Source organism: Ictalurus punctatus, chromosome 21 (genome assembly GCF_001660625.3).
Source record: "Ictalurus punctatus breed USDA103 chromosome 21, Coco_2.0, whole genome shotgun sequence".
Taxonomy (NCBI): domain Eukaryota; kingdom Metazoa; phylum Chordata; class Actinopteri; order Siluriformes; family Ictaluridae; genus Ictalurus; species Ictalurus punctatus.
The window spans coordinates 7,394,107-7,411,812 of NC_030436.2; the positions used below are offsets into that span (position 1 = coordinate 7,394,107).

Genomic DNA, 17,706 nt, shown 5'->3' on the forward strand with positions numbered 1-17,706 from the left:
AAACCAGGCCGCGGTTCTACTATGGGAGAACATGAAAGCACAGTTTGCATGAGAGCAACTGTGTGTGTGTGTGTGGATGTTTTAATTTCAGTCAGAAAAGCCAGCAGAGATTAAGCGAGCTGTCCTGTAATTATACACTCGGCTCATGAGAAAGCCTTCTGCGCCTCGAGCGTGCTGTAAACACTGCCACATGTGAAATCAGCCCAAAGTGGAACAGACGCTCGGCACAGCCATGTGTTAGCGCGAGAGGTTGCTCGATACATTTCTATTCGATATACGGTGTGTGTTTATTGTCGATATTGTCCCAGGTGAACAAAGATGCTGTTGGATCATAGGATGAACACTTATGGCAGAGGATCTCAATTAATAAAAGATGTTGGACTACTGATCGGAAGGGCACGAGTTCAAATCCCAGCACTGCAAAGCTGCCACTGTTGGGCCCTTGAGCAAGGCCCTTAACCCTCAAATGCTCCGGATAAGGGCGTGTTGCCAAATGCCGTAAATATAAATGTTGAGCAAAATATGAAAATGTTAAACAGATAGATTTGGATAACATAAAATAGGGCTGCAACTAACTATTATTTTGGTAATGAATTAAGTAATATATCAATTAAGAGACAACCCCAAAGCTTTGGAATTGATTCAACTGCCTGTGTATATTGACTGTTATTTTGAATCTGACTGGCTGTAATTGAATAAATCAGGAGATGAAATGAAGGTAACTGATTAATCAATGACATTTTTTTCATGATTTTTCGATTAACTGACAGCAGGCAGAGGTTCTTATGTGCATTTCAACAATTTGATGCATACCAACCGGAGAAAATCAAAAAAGTATATAGAATATATAGTATATATAGAATTTCCACAGGTGAATCGTTTTCAGTGTGTGCAATTGACTCCAAATCTTTGAGTCTGACTCTCAGTGGTTAATGCCTGGACCCAGTGAATCAACTCTTTTTGGGATTGACTCTTTTCGGGGATCGACTCCCGGCACTTTCGATGAGAAATAAAAACTGGATGGTTATTTGATGACTTGATGCTGCGGGGTCGAAAAGTTTGTTTAAATAAAAACAAGTTGATTCAAACTTCTTCTCTGCTTGTTGCATGAAGTGACAAGACATGCTTCATATACATCCATCCATTTTCTCTACCGCTTATCCTAAACAGGGTCACGGGGAGCCAGAAGCCTATCCCAGGGAACTCTGGCAGAAGTCAGGGGACACCCTTGACGGGGTGCCAACCCATCACAGGGCACAATTGCATACACACTACGGACAACTTGGAAATGTCAATCAGCCTACTACGCATGACTTTGGACTGGGGGAGGAAACCGGAGTACCTGGAGGAAACCCCTGAAGCACGGGGAGAGCATGCAAACTCCGTACACACAGGGCGGAGGTGGGATTCACACCCCCAACATATACCAGTAATCTAAATTATTTCGTCAGATATTATTTTCACAATCATAGAATGGCTCAAACATTTATCACAAATTTACAATGTTGTTATTGCAATTTATTTCACTTTTACGATTGTCAGATATGTTAATTCCTTTATTCGTTAAAACTGAAGAAGAAAAAAAGAATTACTACAGTGTGCCTTCACATTTCATGAAAATAAACAACGACATTATGCCAAAAGAAATGGGACAGATCATTCTAATAGTTATTGTATGCATGTTAAGATGTGCAATGTAGTGTCAACGTAATTATTGGTCTGTGCCTCGATGTTTTTAGAAGCTGTCTCAATAAAGCAGAGAAAATGTTTCACTCGGCAGTTTCCATTGTGGTTTTTAACCCCCCCCCCTCCTCCCCTCAGGTGAACGGTCAAAAAAAAAAAAAAAAAAAACCCAGCAAAACGTTTGAGGTTTTTGTCAGTGAAAAGAACTCCATAAAGCTGTTTCCTGAACTCTGGCCTCTTACCTGCAGAGGAAACACACACACCTACACACACACACCTACATTTCCCCTGCACGCCTCCTAAACCAAACACAAGTTGCCATGACAACAATAACCGAAACAAAGCTCCTCCTTTGGGGTTTTTTTTTTCAGTCTCTTTCAAAAGCTGTCTGTCATAAGGCTAATTAACAACATTAAAGCACAAGGTCAAAATAACCTTCACTCCTGTAGTCATTAATTTCTGAATCTCGTTAATCTCTTCCTGACATCTCACGTATCACGTCTGCGGCGACGCCAGACATTTTTCCGTCTTCATAATTAAACAAGAATTCTGGCAAATGACTAGCATTTAATATTTGATTTGTCGTGATACGTTACTAAGGAATGAGACACGATGTGGCGTGCTGTTATAGAATGACAGAGTGCTGTGATGTGGCCCCATGCGAAGTGGAGTTACTGTTACCACCCCAAAGTCTTCCAATAACAGCCAGTCTCTAAGTGTCTAAGTCCCCGTCCACCACGGCAGTTTGCCAAGGATTACAATTTTTATTTGGAGCAGATGTTTACAACAGATCTACTGAGTTACCAGTTCGTCTGTTCTGTCGGTCTCGTGGCTCCTTCATTCTCTCTAGTGAGCTGTGTCTCCCTCTGTTGGCAAACTGTGAGCACTGCAACATAGTCGTTCTCAACGAACATAGGACTTCACCCAGGTCACTATGAGGACTGGAAAATAAAAGTGTCTCCATTGTCAGACCCACCAGGCTTTCATTTATTGTAATTATTATTATGCATTTTTTAAAAACTGGATATAAATATTTTACTTTCAATCAAAAGAAAGCAAACTTTTCTTTCATACTGTACTTCAACCACTGCTGCTGAACACACCGAACAACCATAACATTAAAACCACTGAAGGGTGACATGAATAGCATTGATTACCTGGTTACAGTGACACCTGTCAAATGGTGTGATCTATTCGGCATCAAATGAGCAGTCAGTTCTCTAAATCGATGTTTTCGAAGCAGGAAAAATGGGCACGTGTAAGGGTCTGAGCGACTTTTACCAGGGCCAAATTGTGATGGCTGGACGACTGGGTCAGTGCATCTCCGAAACAGCAGGTCATGTGGGGTGTTCCCAGTATGCAGTGTTTAGCACCTACCAAAAGTGGTCCAACGAACGGTCAACAGGCAACAGGGTCATGTGCACCCAAGGCTCAGGACCACGGAGCAATGGAAGAAGGTGGGGAAGAGATGGCACAAGGATGCACTATGGGAAGAAGGCAAGCCAGCAGAGGAAGTGTGATGCTCTGGGCAATGTTCTGCTGGAAAACCTTGGGTTCTGTTGTTCATGTGGATGTTACTTTGACATGTATGATTTACCTAAATGTTGTTGCAGACCAAGAACACCCCTTCATGGTAACGGTGTTCCCTAATGGCAGTGACCTCTTTCGGCAGGATAATGCGTCCTACCACACTGCAAAAATTGTTCAGCAATGGTTTGAGGAACATCACAAAGAGTTCAAAGGTGTGGACTTGACCTCCAGTTTCCCCAGCTCTCAATCCGATCGAGCGTCTTCACGGTGTGCTATTCAAACGAGTCCGATCCACGGAGACCCCACCTCGCATTGTACAGGATTTAAAGGATCTGCTGTTAACGTCTTGGTGACAGATACCACAGCACATCTTCAGTGGTCTTGTGGTGTGCATGTCTCGATGGCTCAGAGCTGTTTTGGCAACACAAAGGGACCTACACAATATTAGGCAGGTGGTTTTAATGTTATGGCTAATCAGTGTATACGTTTATAATATTAACCAACATTAAATAGTTAAAAATTGGGTCGAGTTAATAACATTGGGCGTCATCATACTATTAAATTATGATATGGCACATTAATGCCGAGTAAGCATATCAGCAGCAGTATGAAGGCTTGATCGCATGCACAAGTGGCATGAAAGTGAACACCACAAGCTTACGGCATGAAACCTGACGGTGGATCGGATCAGAAAATGGCGAGGGCGTGTGAGGGCTTTATGAGGGTGTGAAAAGTTCTTCGCCCTTTCCAAGTAGCAGCTGCCTCGCTGGCGCTTGAGTACCTTTGTTGTATGTTTGTAGAAGAGAAAAGCAGGGTGGTTATGTGCTTTTAAAAGATTCCCATGGTTTAAATCCATTTAGCAGGTTTTTACATGTCAGAGCCTTAGTCAGCTGATTTGCACATTTGAAACACTGCACTTTTGTGAGCAGAACTGTTATGTTGTGTCTGTGGGGAACTGTCATTTAACTGCTGTTTAACTTCTCTTTTTCTGCTCTGGATGGGAGACGGAGTATATAAGGGCAAGTGTACGCTGATGGCTATGTAACTACTTTTGGTTCAGGGTGTGTGTACATATGTTAGTCAGTGACCATGTGTGTTTCCCTGTCCATCCCACGGGACCTGTTGCTCACTGTTTCCAACTACATCAATGTTCCACTAAGCAGAAAAGGAAGCCTGAGCCCACACACACACACACACACACACACGTTTTTGTTTTTAAAAAAAACAAATGGGAACCAGCCAAATGTCCCAACAAGTTCAAAAATATTCCTAACCTTGTGGGGACATTTGGTTCCCACCAACATATAAAAACATGCCCCCACACACACACAAAATCCCAAGCCCAGCGACACACTAACATGCACGAGACTAACCATTACATCATGCACCACGACACCCCACTTCGAGCTCAGCTCATCTCAGTCATAACATAGTGAAGGTCTACACCCACATCTGCAACATCAGATTCAACATCAAGTCCTTCTTTAGTTCACCACAGATTACCTTTGTTCATGTCCAGTCATGTGTGTGATTACCATGAGCAAGAGTTTGAACTTTGGAAATTGGGATGTTTACCTACAACTTACTTACAATTAAGACTACATTTACATTTATTCACTTAGCAGACGCTTTTATCCAAAGCGACTTACAAATGAGGAAATACAAGCAAAGCGATATATCAAGCGGAGAACAATACAAGTAGTGCAACCATACAAGATCCAGGAGAAGCAAAGTGCACAGAGTAGAGGTGCGAGTGCCAGAGTAAGGTTTTGTTTTATGGGTTGGTTAGGTGTTCATGGAAGAGGTGGGGCTTTAGCCGTTTCTTGACGAGAGTGACAGATTCAGTGGTCCAGATTGAGGTTGGAAGTTCATTGCACCACTGAGGAACAGTTAGTTTGAAGGTCCTTGAAAGGGACCTTGAACGAAGCTGGGTAGGTACTACTAAGCGTCGGTTGTTGATTGATCACAGATTGCGTGAGGGAACTGACTAAGAGCAGGTGATGAATTCCATCAACGGACTTCCATGCAAAACTACTTATGAATTCTTCAATCAAATGGACGTTATGGAATTAATCAATCAATCAGAGAGACTTGTTCACATGGAGAAAAAAAAATCTGTGGTTACCAGCATAGTTGTGTGGGCCTGATGGTGTTCGGACATCACAAAACCTTTGGGAAAGTATACATAAACTGAGCGACTTTTTACAAAATCGCTCCGGTGATGGAAACTGGGATCAACCTCCAGCAGAACGGCTTTGCTAAGTCAGTTTAAATCACTGGTTTTGGAGTGCAGTGCTGGAGTTCTGAATTCACATTATACACTCAAGAGCTTCAGTTAATGTTCACATCAAACATCAGAATGGGGGAAAATGTGATCTCTGTGATTCGGCATGGTTGTTGGTGCCAGACAGCCTGGTTTGATTTCAGAAACGGCTGGGATTTTCACACACAACAGCCTCTAGAGCGAGCGGCAGGTCTGCGGTCAGAAACACCTGGATGATGAAGGAGATCAGAAAGGCTAAGATAAATAACCACTCTTTACAACCGCGTTGAGGAGAAAGGCATCTCAGAACGCACAACGAACGAACCTTGAGGCGGATGGGCTAGCACTGCAGAAACCACATCGGTTTCCATTCCTGTCAGCCAAGAACAGTGTAATGGTCAGTTCGTACAGGATTTCAGAGTCTTTTTGCGATCGCCGCGGCCAAAAATGCTTGATTTTGCTGCGGCTTTGTTCAAAATTTGAGTATTTTGCGCTTTTTGAATTGAATTGTCTAAACTGCAGTTGCACGTAATTGTTTCGCTCTGTATTTCGCAGTGATGTTCATCGGTAAATAAGACCTTTTAGCTATACCGATGTTCGACGCATATAAACCGAAGAGGGCTTTTGACTGAATGCACGGTGCGATGATGTCACGTGACGCGTCTTGGCTTCAATCTGTGGCAATTTTGAAAAACTGCAAGCTCCTCCGAATACTGCGGCGTTTGCTTTGATTTCGCGTTCATTTCTGCGAAATCCTGGAGGGACTGAGCGGTGTGGAGAATATTCTTAGCGCGCACTGCGGTCCAGTCGAGCTTTGTTTGAGTGCCACAGACTATCGGGGTACTGTTGCTACCTTTCCGGCACGACAACATACGACGTCACAAAGCGCAAAGTCGTCTCCAACTGCTTCAATGACAAGAGTACCTTCGGGGTGTGGTAGAAAGAGAGATACGTAGTATGAATGTGCAGCTGAAAAATCTGCAGCAGTTATGTGCAAACATAAACCAGAATCGCAAAGGAATGTGTCCAAAAGCTTGTGGAATCCATGGAGGTACCTGTAGACATCTACTGGAAGTAAGTTTGTACATAAACATGTTTATATTCTTTTCTCAATATAGGGAAACATACCAAGAGTTTTAGTTTTCTAGCATAATTTTGTCTTTAAACTTCGGGAACTAAGGTCTAAGGTGACGGAACAAGTGGTTGTCTGAGACGGCCACCCACATAATGTTAAAGTTTTGTTTGTTTTTAAAGATTACACTGTTTTTAAAGGTCACACTGTGTCCTAAACCACATCTGTATGTCTGTGAGATATCCCGGTATTTTCTTCTCATTTGCAAATTGCAGGGGCCAACCACAGGGTCAGTATTATGCACAGAACAGCATCAGCATCACAGAACAGCATCAGATATCAGACACAATGTAAATGTGAATAGTGGGTGAAAAGATCAAGATAATGGGAAAAGATCAGGTAAGACATGTTAGATTTGAGACATTTGCCTTTTTTTTTTAGTTTTGCTCTGGAGCTGCAACACAACGTAGCTACAACACAACGTAGCTATAAACGTATGCTGGCTGAATGTTTTTGTATGAAAACTGTGTGATTTACACAATGCTATAAGCTTTCCCGACTTGTTCGAAACTTCATCAGCAAACGCCAGACACCAAAAATATGATCGGATATGTGGAGTTAGGCCCTCTGCTTCATCGTATCACCACATCGCACCAACGAAAATCATGACAAGAGCGATCAATGGAATTGTTTGACCTGGAACAAGGGTAAGCGTTGTGTTTTGACACCTTCAATCTTCAATGATCATAGTCCAAGAGTCACATCAAGTACATTTCATAACCCAGATATCAATTCTGGCATACGCGGTATCAGTGTGAATGACGTCGGAGTGGAAATAAGCCTTTTTGTGACAAAACATATGCAGAATCACTGATAAGGCAACGCAGTCAAAAATCCACCTGGCGCTTTATGACAGGCTTTTTCATCACAGCTGAGAGAGTGCATGAGCCACAACGTCTGTGTGGGATGACAGGTGGTGGAGAGAGAGAGAGAGAGAGAGAGAAAGAGAGAGCGAGAGAGAAAGAGAGCGAGAGAGACCATCTTACAAGTCTAATCTAGGGACAGCTGCAGAACCAAAATTAGAGAAATGCCAACATTATGAATGGCATCAACAAAGTGGAGGAAACCACACAAAGTCTCGTCCTCATAAATCCGACGGTTCCTTCAGGGAATGCTTCTAGATTTAACTTTTAAGAGCGCGGTAGCTCACAATATGAAGCTTTTTTTTTTTAACAATACAGTGTATGCATTGTGATATTCGCTCTGTTAATAAAGTGTCTGCAAAACAGCGGGGCTACATTTAATAAAAATGTCTAAAAAAATGAAGTCGTTTGATATTTCGATTATACCTAAGGAATAGAACACTTGGAGATGTGCTGTTAATGGGAAAATAATCAACAACGTGGTGGTGCGATGCGCCCAAGGCACACTTACTATTACCACCCCAAAAGCCAATTATTTTTAGTAACAGCGCATCTTGAAGGATTTCATCCCTCTTATACCAGAGTAACTTGTCAACAATTACCCAGATTTTTATGCTGTGGAACGTCCATGAAACAAGTTAGCTCCTGTTATCACTTATGTAATAGCTGCTATAAACAGTCGCTCCCTCGCCAGACATTCTTTTCTTGTGTTACTGAGAAATCGCAAAGCCCTCAATCGTGAAGACTTTGCTTTTCAAAGAATGACCTCCTTACAGAAAACTTCACCAGACCAACAAAGTGGACCGTTCACCACACAAATCTCTGCGTTGATTATTATAGGAACAATAACGCATCAGTACGAACGCATGAACATAGACGTTACGGCCGAAACTACTGCCGGAGGTTCTGTTAAACAGAAAATAAAATCGACACATTCTGACCAATCAGAATCCAGAATTCAACAGTGCTATGGTACAATTATATTTAACGTTCATCAAGATGTTTTAGGACAGAAAAAGTAAAAAACAATATTGTCAGGCACTGCAGTGTGATACCCATGATTTTTTTTTTTATATGTTATTTTATTTTTTTACAAAAACATATGTAAATTTATCGCAGTATTGGTATTATAACAGCAATTTGGGTTTTGGGAGATTAGGTTGATTTGGGAGAACTTTTGATTGGTTCTGTATGAAACCCAGCAACAGTGTGCGGCACTAACCCACAAGTATTAGAGACGCCCTCAAATGCAAAAACAGTGCTCACAGAAATACATTAGTAATAAAGAGCAGTAATTGCTTTACAGAGCTCTCTTTACAGGCTCAGCGATACTGACTGACTGAATGTGGGTCTATGCTAATCTACAGCAATAAAGATGAGACACTGTGTTTGTGATCCATGCTGCAGACTAGAGGTAACCCAAATCTTCGGAATACCTTACTGTTAGCATAGCTGAACATAATAAATAAAATACTTGTATATATTTTAAACAGCAGCTTATTCGACTATGTTTTTCATGAATTTGACATATGCAAAACTCTGTAAAAGAAAAAAAAAATCTACATCTGGAACAAAATTAAAATAATAATAAAAAAGCCACGCAAAAATAAATTGTGAAAATGATTGTATAGAAAGACAACAGAGTTGTGCAACAGAATAGCGTTCACCAAAGTTCACAATTTTAAAATGCAGCAATGCCACGGCCATCTGTGTACAGGCGATTAGTAGTATTTTTAATTAGCAATTAATAAAATATTAAAAAGGAGTAACTACACAAATATATTAATACTGAATAGCTTTTCCTTTAGGTTTAGTGAAATAAGAAATTCTTAAAACGGTCCACTCAGCTGTAATGACCTCCCCCAGATGATGGACCGTCTGTCATGAAGCAAACAATACAAATAAAAAACAGAAACCATCAAACATTTGAATGGTTTCCACTACAGATACCATTACAAACCATCAGCTAACCATTGAAACCATTACCATTATTGGTCCTTAATGGTATCTAATAGACATAACATGCCACCAATTAAAGGATTAAAGGCAACAAATTACCAGTTGAGACTCACAGGGACCATTACAGTTTCCATTAAAACCAATACAATTCCCATTATAAGCATTAAATCATCTACAAATTCTGTAAGGGTTTCTATTGGGGTTATTTTCAGCAGGGATAACAAATTTGGTCCTAACACTGAATGATCTACAAAACTTTTGTGGCAAAAGGAACCTTGGTCCTTTTTTTTTCCCCAGAGCATAATCTCGAGAAGATCTATATCTCACCATAAGTATAGCTTTGACCCACAGGACCTGTATCAGCCACGTGCTCAGAGCTCAACTGTGGTGGTTTTACTTGCACTTTCCTATGAGAACTTTCCCTATGTCTCCACCACAAATTCCTGCTTTCACATCCTTGTACACTTTTGCTACAAAAGCAGGTATTGCTTTCATATAAGTTGTTATCTGTTAGGAACTGATGCATACAACAACAAAAAACTATGCATCACACAATTATATCTCTGAATTTAACTGTTTTTTTGCATATCAATGTCCTGGCACTACAATACCCAGCATTCATATAGAATATATCGCCAAAAGACACTAACCATCATAATCACATGTGCTTGTTGAACATCAGATTCCAGATTTAGTCCTCACTTTCTGCTATTAAAGCCTCCATGCTTCTGGGAAAGTTTCACACTAGATTTTGGAGCGTGGCTGTGGGTATTGATTAGGTATTGATGTCAGGTGAGGAGGTCTAGGGAGCAGTCGGAGTTCCAATTCGTCCCAAAGGTATTCAGTGGGGTTGAGTTTGGGTATCTGTACAGGACATTCTTCTAATCCAATCTTCTCAAACTATGTCTTCATGGAGCTCGCTTTGTGCGCTGGGGAATTTTCATGCTGGCACATGTTTGGACCTCTTAGCTACAGTGAAGGGAAATTGTAATTCTACAGCATATGACGACATTCTAGATAATGTGTGTGTTTCCAGCTTAGTGGCAACAGCATAGGGAAAACCCACACGTAGGCATTATGGTCAGGTGACCACAAATCTTCAGGTGTCAATCACCCAGTTCTGTCTGATGTCTCAAGTTCTTGTCTATTGAAGACATCATTTTTCATTCAGAGAATAGGCGTGGGTGTGGAAATTCACAACCACGAGAGCCATTTCCACTACCGTATTTGTAGATGTCCTTTATGGTTTGTGTCACCTAGTGTGCATCTCCTAAGCGTCATAGCACCGGTCACATCTTTTAAGTTGGCAAAAAAACAAAACAAAAACTGAACAACCTCACACTCCAAAAATCCACCCAAAGTACATGTAGTTCTTCAAAATCTTCCACCGTCAAGATGTGTCTAGAAGAGGGACTTTCCCCAGCATTCAAACTGGGAAATACCTCTCAATAGTTCAGATTCTACATAATCTACCATTTAAATTATGTGGGATGCAAGTGGACATGCATCAATATTTAAATTTGACTGAAGTTTCCCTTTAGGAACTTTAAAAACTTTACACGACCCAATCTGAAAATTACAGTGGGTATTCTGCTAGGGTACCTCACTGCACACCAACCTTCCATAACGCATGGTGGGAATTTATATTCAACAACAGTGCACTATGTGACTACAGTGTGTGATTTATTATTCACTTCTCAAGAGGAAACTGAGGAATCCCCGCCACTGGTACTTGTTGGGACTTCCACTTTCATGACGTCCCTTTGGTATTTCAGAAACATCACCCCGAGTTTACTTTCTAATTTATATAAACAGACACAATTCAGAATGCGACAGTATTATTTAAGCAGATAAATAACTTGGACAATGTCAGGATTCCAGCAATTCACCATCCATAATCAATTCCAGTTTCACATTTCAGGACATTCCTCCAAGTGTTTGCGTAGAAAACTGTGCATTTGTGTAGAAGAAGAAAAAAAAAAAAAAAAAAGTCCAGCGTGTCATGGAAGTCTTCATGTACTGTGGCTTTAACAAAGCGTTGACAATGGAGACTCATTTCATAAATGTTACATGGTAAATGGTCTGCACTTATATAGCACTTTACACTGTCTCATTCACCCATTCACACACCAATGGCAGCAGAGCTGCCGTGCAAGGTGCTAACTTGCCATCGGGAGCAACTTGGGGTTCAGTGTCTTGCCCAAGGACACTTTGGCATGTGGAGTCATGTGGGGAATCGAACCGCCAACCCTACGATTAGTGGACAACGCGCTCTACAAACTGAGCCACAGTTGCCCTGAGCCACATAAACATTTCCTTAAGGAAAACTTGTACGCCATGTAAGCTATTATACATTACTCTTGTTACGTTTTTAATACTTTTATTATTCAATCCATCCAGGATTTCGCGATCGCCGTGATTAAAGCAAAATCAAGCAAACAACACAATATTCAAAGGAGCTTACAATTTTACAAAATTACAGATTTTACGCAGATTTGTTCCAAGACATCATCTCAACGCGCATTAAGCCAAAGCCCTCTTCAATTCGTACGTGTCAAACACGAGTACAGCTAAAATTTAATCACTGCGATAGACAGTAGCAAAAAAAATTATTTTGTTAAATTGCAAAAAAAAAAAAAAAAAGCACAAAAATCTCCACATTTCCATTTTCAGAAAAAGTCTCCGCATAAATCACAAAAAAAACTCCTATGGAGTTTTTATAATCAGTATGGACTATAAGTTATAAGTCTATTATAAGTCTTGGATTATGTATGACGTCCACCATACAAATCCATGTCAATTAGCTACTACAGAAACAATAACATACTGTACAGTACAATGAGTGCATGAATATAAACTTTCTATAAACCGTGATAAAACTTTAATGATGTGACAGAACATGAGTCAATATATCCTTCACCGGATCAAGACAGATGATCCGCTGTTACATAGAGAAATGTAATTCTGATGGTCTTGTACAGGTCCTGGGACCGAGGCATTCAGGAGACACAGTCATGAGCAGAAAAACTCATCTAGGTGACTGTGTTGCTGTGAATTCATGAAACAGACAGAGAAAACTTCAATAATCCCACCAAGAAAGAGTGGAGCGAGGACCAGGCCTCACTCGTCACCCGAGCAGCCCCCCAGTCACACCCGGTTAAAAGATTATTCTGAACACATTCAGCTGCGATTAGCACGGGGCTTATGAATGAGCATGCTCCGGTGCTTCTGTCCCAGCACTGTGGTCATTTCAGCTCAGCCAGAACAAACACAAAAACTTGGATGTACTGTCCAGAGAAAAGGCCTGAGATATGCACACTTGTTGATTAGGCAACAGGTGACCAATCAGCCCAGATCACACATGTGACCTCGAGGCTTACGAGCTCATCATAGCTACGGACATGAGCCTGCCTTCTGCACGAGACATATGCTGTAGGATCTAAATATAAATGAGGGTCGTTTTGATTTCATATCTCCGTTTAAAATCAACTGTGTAAAGTTGTCTCTGATGGAGATAAAGCACAAAAGGTTCATTCCGCTTAGACAACTGATTCTTATTATCTAGTTCATATTGTTCCATTTTATACAGGGTTCTTGAGCAAATAAAACAGTATTCAAGGAGTGTTATGTGATGTGAGCTTAGCTTGTAATGGCACCAATAGGCTCAAGGTTTACAGGTATCACAACAGGAGCATGACGTGGTACCTGGGCACTCAGTTGCCAGCAAATTTGGCTAGCGATGGACAAATTGTGGCTGTTCTAGTAGACAGGTTTGAAATGTTGAACGTCAAAGATCGAGATTCAAATACAGAAATCCCACTCATATCCATGGGAAACAAATGCGAGCTTGTTTACTAGCAGTTAGGTAGCTAGGTTATCCAACGTTAATATATTACATAATTCGGGATAGCAGGAGAACATTTCCAAATTGCATATTCATGTATGTTTATAGGATTTTTAAATGAGGATAAAGGGAAATGATATCAATACTACGGTAAATTCTGTACATGATGCGCATCTTTTCAGGTATTTTCACTTCTTCAGCGTTCCCACAGTCACTCGGCTACGTAGCTACAAAGTTGCTCAGAATTGTCTGTGTCGGTATTTGTGTTCGGATCTGTTTTTGTCAATCAACTGTTTGATATTAGACCACGTTTTATCATTGCGGAATTTTATCATTGTTTGGTTGCCGTGTCAAAACCCACAAATAGAAATATTGTGTTCAGGTAAGTCTGGTTGTGGTTTACTGTACATCATGTACCATGAAAATATCTTTAATGAAGACTATACCAGAGAACTCGGGGTGCAAGGTGGGGGGCAATCTGGAAGGGGGTCCCACCCATCACAGGGCACAATTGCACACACATTCAGACAATTTGGAAATGCCAATCAGTCTACAACACAAGTCTTTGGACTGAGGGAGGAAACCGGAGCACCTGGAGGAAACCCCCAAAGCACGAGGAGAACACACAAGCTCTACGCACACAGGGCAGAGGAGTGATTCGAACCATGACCCCCGGAAGTGTGAGGCAAACATGCTAACCACTAAGTCACCGTGCCCACCGGCTTAAAGCACTGCTTTTTTAAAACCAAGTTCTACATATCTTCCAGGTTATTAGTACTAGTAAGGAATGAAATATATATATATTTTTAAACCAACTACTGCAACTTTAATGGTTTAAACGGTTATATTAAGCAGTTTTGCGGTGGTCTATAATGAGATACAGGGTCAAGGAACCTTAACCGCAGTGGCTTTGAAGCCTATCATTAGAAACACAGTGATGAAAACATACATCACAGGTCTCCAGCTTTCCCAAGACAGGGAACTGTGGCGAATAATCCCGCTCACAGAGAAGCGGCAATTCTCAGGGTGATGCTACGTTTGCTCCTGTAAAACCAGGACAGAAATCCCAAACATCTGAGCTATAAAATAAATAAAATGTTGTGCATGTGTGTGTGTATAGGAACAATGTCTGGCTCTGGAAGCAATAAGAGAAGACCTCAAAGGAAATAAGAAACAGTAGATCTAATGTGCTTTCTAATGGCTTTGTGATGCAGACATGCTCCAAAACTGGGTGTCTAGTTATGCTTTATATATATATATATATATATATATATATAAACTTACAATACAATAATGAGGAACACAGTGTCCAGCCAATTCCTCACTGGCTGGTCTACAATTTGTTTGTTTGTGATTCAGACATTTAATTCTCATTCTTTCTCACTTTAATTGGATAACATTTAAATTTCAGGTTTATTTTTTACTGTAAGATACAAGAAAATGAATTTTTAGACAAGAGATGAACTATATATATATATATATATATATATATATATATATATATTTTTTTTTTTTTTTTTTTTTTTGCTTGAAAGTGTACTCAGGATTGACAGGCTTGATTCTGTTTATTATCAATGGAATAAAGTTGCGCATAATGGAATAAAGTTGCCCATACATTTAGCATTTCATTTTCAAAACAAACAATTAGTTATTGTTCTTACCCGGATACTTCATGGCTTCCGACACTCGTTTGCATGGAAGCAGGATTTTCGTATTTTTAATTTGAAACAAATTAGACATCCAGTTCAGCTCTCCAAAAGGCGATGCGCCTGGGGTCAATATTCACCACAGACAGTCCATTTAAAGATGTCCTGTCTAATGAAACGTCTTACGAAACTAATAAAATGTATATAATCACAGGTTGTTGTTATAAAAACCGGAAACGTAACAATTTATGTTATCCTTTTGGCTGCTTTCTTTTCTTCAATTCCTTTCCGCAATGTTGTTTGGCGCGTGCCCGCCTCAACTCGCGGCCCCGACACGAGGGGCGGAGTCTTAAGTACAAACCCCGCCCACACGGTAGGACACTGAGGTTTTACCACAAACAATCCGCCTAAAGATGTCCTATCTAATTAAACGTTTTCCAAACTAAAAAAAGTGCATATAAGCAAAGCGCGTCGATATAACCACCTGAAATTTAACACAACCTAGTACAGAAAGTTCACTTAAAGATTTATTATCTAGGTAAATGCCTTACAAACTAAAAACGATATGTAGGTCTAAATAAACCTGCATTTTTTAAACACAAAAAACAACACAGACTTTACCATGTCTCAAAGCATTAACACTAGCCTTATATTTTTGTATATATATATTTTTTCATTTCATTGTTGCTACGCGTAGGCGATGCAATGGGCGGGGTCGTACACACAAGCCCCGCCCATATAGTAGGAATCTGAGGTAAATGTTAGTAAAGATATCCTATCTAATTAAGCGTCTTATAAACTAAATAAATAAATAAAGCAACAATTGACAATATAAAACGTAACACTAGCCTTAACTTTTTGCTAACTTTTTTTCCTCACTTCTCATTTGTAAGTCGCTTTGGATAAAAGCGTCTGCTAAATGAATAAATGTAATGTAATGTAATGTAATGTAAACGTTTTCCGCAGTGTTGTTAGTCTCGAGCAAACAGAATGGAGGGGCGGGGTCTAACACACAAGTCCCGCCCATAACACAGAAACCAATTGATGTGATCTGAGCTTACAGTATAATTTAATTCTAATAGTCAAATTTATAATGGAGCACAATAGCATGGTTTTCCATACAAACTAAAGAAATGTCAACTATAATTGTGAAATTATGAAAAGATTCATTAAAATATCCTAAATCGGTTCATTTTGAATCAGACCTATCGATCTGATCATTAATAGTGTTGCCCCAGTGTGCGTGTGCTATCAGCAGTTTTCACTCTCCTAAGTACATTTTTGCACATTTCTTTGTTGTACTGCAGTGAACTTGGGTGTTTCAGGTCAACTACAGCTCAATGAAGCGTCTCCTCTTACAAACGCATCTCTGCTTCCATCCTGTGGAAATATACTGAAAGTACATGAATGAGCTGTGCCCTAGTCATATACCAACGGTGTGAGACTGAAAAATGACACACCATAAATTATTGGCACCCTTCATATGGGTAAAAAGGCCTGTATGAAATACAAACAACGATTAAAATGTTTCACTTAAACAAACGTGAGAAAAATCCATTCCTGCAACAACTCTTAAGTAATTGTATTTTTCCTCAAAATATGTGGCACAACTATTGATCCCGCCAAAGAATATTAAAAAATACAGGAGAAATCAATCCCAGTGTTTCCAGATTAAAGACACATGGTCCTCGATTATAGATGGATGGGTAGAAGAAGGTTGAGAAAAAGCACATCGAATGGGTTTTACATTTACAGCATTTGGTAGATGCCCTTGTCCAGAGCGACTTACATTTATCTTATTTATATACCTGAGCCATTGAGGGTTAAGGGCCTTGCTCAAGGGCCCAACAGTGGAAGCATGACTGTGCTGAGATCTGACCTCAAGACCTTCCGATCTGTAGATACCAAAGTTCTGAGTATCAGCCAGTACTGAATACAGACAACTTCACAGTAAGACAGACTGTCTACAAGCCTCTGCTGCCCAATTATGCAAAACAGTCGAGGCATATTGGAGGCGTATTTTAAGACAAGTTGTGTCCTGTGTTCACGTGCAAGAGTCTGCTTCTCGGTTTTATGGATTGGAAAATAGGCCAAGTCTGATCTGACACTGATCCAACATTTCAGTGACTATCAACACCAACACTCAGTATGTCTGTATCCATACAAAGTATACAACTATAATCAGTATATACTCTCTGATCAGCCATAACATTAAACCTCCTGCCATAGTGTATAGGTCTGACCCGATGAGGCATGGACTCCACAAGACCTCTGAAGGTGTGCTGTGATATCTGGCACCAAGAATTTAGCATCAGATCCTTTAAGTCCTGTAGGTTGCAAGGTGGGGCCTCCATGGATCGGACTTGTTTGTACAGCACATCCCACAGAGGCTCGATCGGATTGAGATCTGGGGAATTTGGAGGCCAGGTCAACGCCTTGAACTCTTTGGGTGCTTCTCAATACTCAAATTGATGTTTCATCATTTCCTTACTCCTCCGTCTTCCAGCCTGTGACCTGGAAATCAATTGAAGTCAGCCATCTTGAAGGACATTAATTCTCTAATTTCAAAGCGAGGAGGTGAGGAACAGGGAGCGAGGAAGCCTCCAGAGGAGCTAGGAGCGAAGACACACAGGTGTATCTTCAGCGGAAGTGTTTCTTGTCGAAAAAAACCTGACACAGGTATAAATTCCCCTCCTCCTTTACATCTGCCACAATCTCAAACAAAAAGTCCTTTAATGATGTGATGGCGTTTTGTGTGAGATATAATTAAATAATAACCATAATAA

The 17,706-nt window shown here is 40.4% G+C and overlaps 1 protein-coding gene across 1 annotated transcript in view; it reads right to left on the bottom strand.

Moving 5' to 3' along the window:
* Positions 1-15,243, bottom strand: part of arhgef3 (Rho guanine nucleotide exchange factor (GEF) 3) — a 93,526-nt gene extending 78,283 nt beyond the window's left edge. The window contains exon 1 of the mRNA XM_017450290.3: positions 14,936-15,243. Coding sequence (XP_017305779.1) covers positions 14,936-14,970 — 35 coding nt within the window. The 5' untranslated portion in view covers positions 14,971-15,243. The remainder of the gene's footprint in view (positions 1-14,935) is intronic.
* Between the last annotated feature and the right edge of the window lie 2,463 nt (positions 15,244-17,706).